This window comes from Pinus tabuliformis, chromosome 5_1, assembly GCF_031772625.1.
Source record: "Pinus tabuliformis cultivar Carrire ecotype Pingquan chromosome 5_1, CPIR1, whole genome shotgun sequence".
NCBI lineage: Eukaryota > Viridiplantae > Streptophyta > Pinopsida > Pinales > Pinaceae > Pinus > Pinus tabuliformis.
In genome coordinates, this window is record NC_142305.1 from 307,694,072 (window position 1) to 307,696,571 (window position 2,500).

At 36.0% G+C, this 2,500-nt stretch overlaps 1 protein-coding gene across 1 annotated transcript; it reads right to left on the bottom strand.

Moving 5' to 3' along the window:
* Nucleotides 1-587: 587 nt before the first annotated feature.
* Nucleotides 588-2,264, bottom strand: LOC149164597 (peptide-N4-(N-acetyl-beta-glucosaminyl)asparagine amidase A-like). Its single transcript, XM_089429539.1, has one exon. The coding sequence runs from the start codon at nt 2,262-2,264 to the stop codon at nt 588-590; it is 1,677 nt and encodes a 558-aa protein (XP_089285665.1).
* Nucleotides 2,265-2,500: the final 236 nt, after the last annotated feature.

A 2,500-nucleotide genomic window follows, 5' to 3' on the forward strand; every position in this document is an offset into this window, starting at 1 on the left:
AAATATATTTATCTATACATTATATGGAAAATGTAAAACTTTTTATACAATTTTTAAGTGAGTAAGATTAGATTTTCTACAGCCACTATTCAAAATTATTATTAAAAAATACCTCAAATTACCAATAAATAAAATTTAAATTGAATAAATTAACAGCCTAGATCCATTTAATTCTGGATCTAACATGAGTCTATAGGATCAAATTTCTTCACTTGAAAATTTTTTTTAGAGTGCAAAATACAATACATTTTTTTACTTTTAATTATTTTACATGAAATTATATTACTTCGTATAAAAAGTTAGCTAAAAGTACATAGCATATTCATTTATGTTTTTTATTCGGAGAATATTTTATTTTTATTTAAAAAAGACACATATCCAGTGGGCATACTTACACATCACCATAACACTGGGTTGTAATCTCTCAGCTCAATAAACCTCCTACCATTACCATTTAACATTTGAACAAATAATACATTAAGAAAAGTCTTTTAATTAGAAATTACATAGGAGAAAATTTTACAGATGAATTTCTAACGGGTTAATGTGTTTCATCATCAAAACAAATGATACATAAAATTCTTTTATTAAGGGCAAATAGTGTGAGAAACATTTTGATTAATTGCATTGAACAACCAGGCCAGGCCTAGGAAATAACATTCATCACCTCCCACGTATTGATAGGTCTGCGAACCGGACAATCCGTGTGCTAAGCCAGGTGCAAGATCGTCTGGCATTTTCAGACTCAACGATGATTTCTGCGAATTGTCCACAGATCCGAATGAACTGCGGTCTGGGGAATAATTGCTTATAGCGTTACTGAAATAATGATCAATGTTTATAAGAAGCAAATACGAAGGAGCTTCTAGGTAGGTGACATTTCTGTAATAAAATAGAGGGTAAGAGTTTGAAATTAGTTGAGAGAAAACAGGTTCTTCTGAGGGCGATTCTACTGTAACGTTCTGCATCGTCAATAGGTCTATTTCATTCATTTGAAAACTCTCCGAATCACTGGCACTCAATGTGAGAAGATTAGAGTAATTGAAGCTCTGGAAAACTTGAGTTGTAAGGTTCCCTCGAGTTGAATTAACCCACCCAGAATATGAAATGGTTCTCACACCCGATGTAAGAAATGTCCACTTAGCATTTTTAAACTGTGAATGTAGAGAAGGGCTAAAACCAGGTAATTGATAATTCGCCAATTCTCCTACCGTCTGAATACTAGTTGTTTCATCCAACCACAGATGCAGATTCGCATCCACAAGCCAACGGGAAAGGGCGTTCACTACAATGAAAGCAAAAGTGTGATTCCTTCCATCCATCAACTGTCCAAGAAATGGGGTTACCTCAAGGTCATACGTAGGCGGATTGAAAGCCCCGATGCCCATAAGAGGTTTCCATAACAAATACTCGACGCCCTTATCATGCTGCATGCTCCCTCCATACAGAACAGGAAAAGGCCACACAGCACCCGCAACATACTCATCTATGAAAGCAAGTACTTCCCTAAAAGCTCCATTGCCAAAGAGCGATGAATACTTTGGCCATGAATGGTTGTGGGCATTTAAGTAATCATTTGGTAAGTTTGTCCACCAATATTCATCATCATTAGAGGCTGACACATAAATTTCAACAACGGCCCTATACACATTAGATGGTACCTGTAATTTCTTTGACGGAATATCAGATGTATTCTTCACCGAAAACCAATGCCCCTTATTGGTAGCTGATGGTTTTGAAATTGGGAGGATCAGATCTGCAGGTGCATTATATTTGGGAATCCCGGCATCATGGCTTTCAAGAAAATGGAAAATGATGTTGACATGCAACTTTAGTAAATCATCGAACATTACCACCAAATTCTGGGACTTATTCAGTAATGTAAAATATCTGGTTACATCCTTGTTGACCTCCCATGAACTGGAATCATTAGTCACAACTGTGCTTGTTCTGAGGATCTCAACACCACTTAGCCAAACCCCGGCAATTCCCAGACTACAAACGTCGCAGGTAGCCTCCCAGTGGAGGATCACTTTATTCCAGTTACCGGAGCAGTTTGCAGGTGGATTGTAGGGTACTTCCACGTGAGAATGTCCATAAGTAGTGTTGCCAAAATCATGCTGCAGGGCAAGAACAGAGCAAACCTGGTTGGCAGTAATGTTTATAGGCATGCTGACATCAACATATACATCTGCAGAAGCCTTGAATAGAGACTGAGAAAGCAGAAAAAGTATTATATGAAATATAATGGCTTTCAAATCCATTGTGCTTGGTCTAATGAACCAATCAAAATTCTATTCCAGTTGTCTTCTGTGGATATGATCCAATGTGAATAAAAATATATAATGAGATGGGTTTAAATGATGCTGGATAAGGATATGATTTAGAAGCTGAATTTACTAGCCGTTTTATTTGGCAAATCTATTTTGATCGTTAATGATTTTCTTTCAGATTTGATCGATCTTTAATATTATATTGTTTTTAATAAAAAACAATTAAA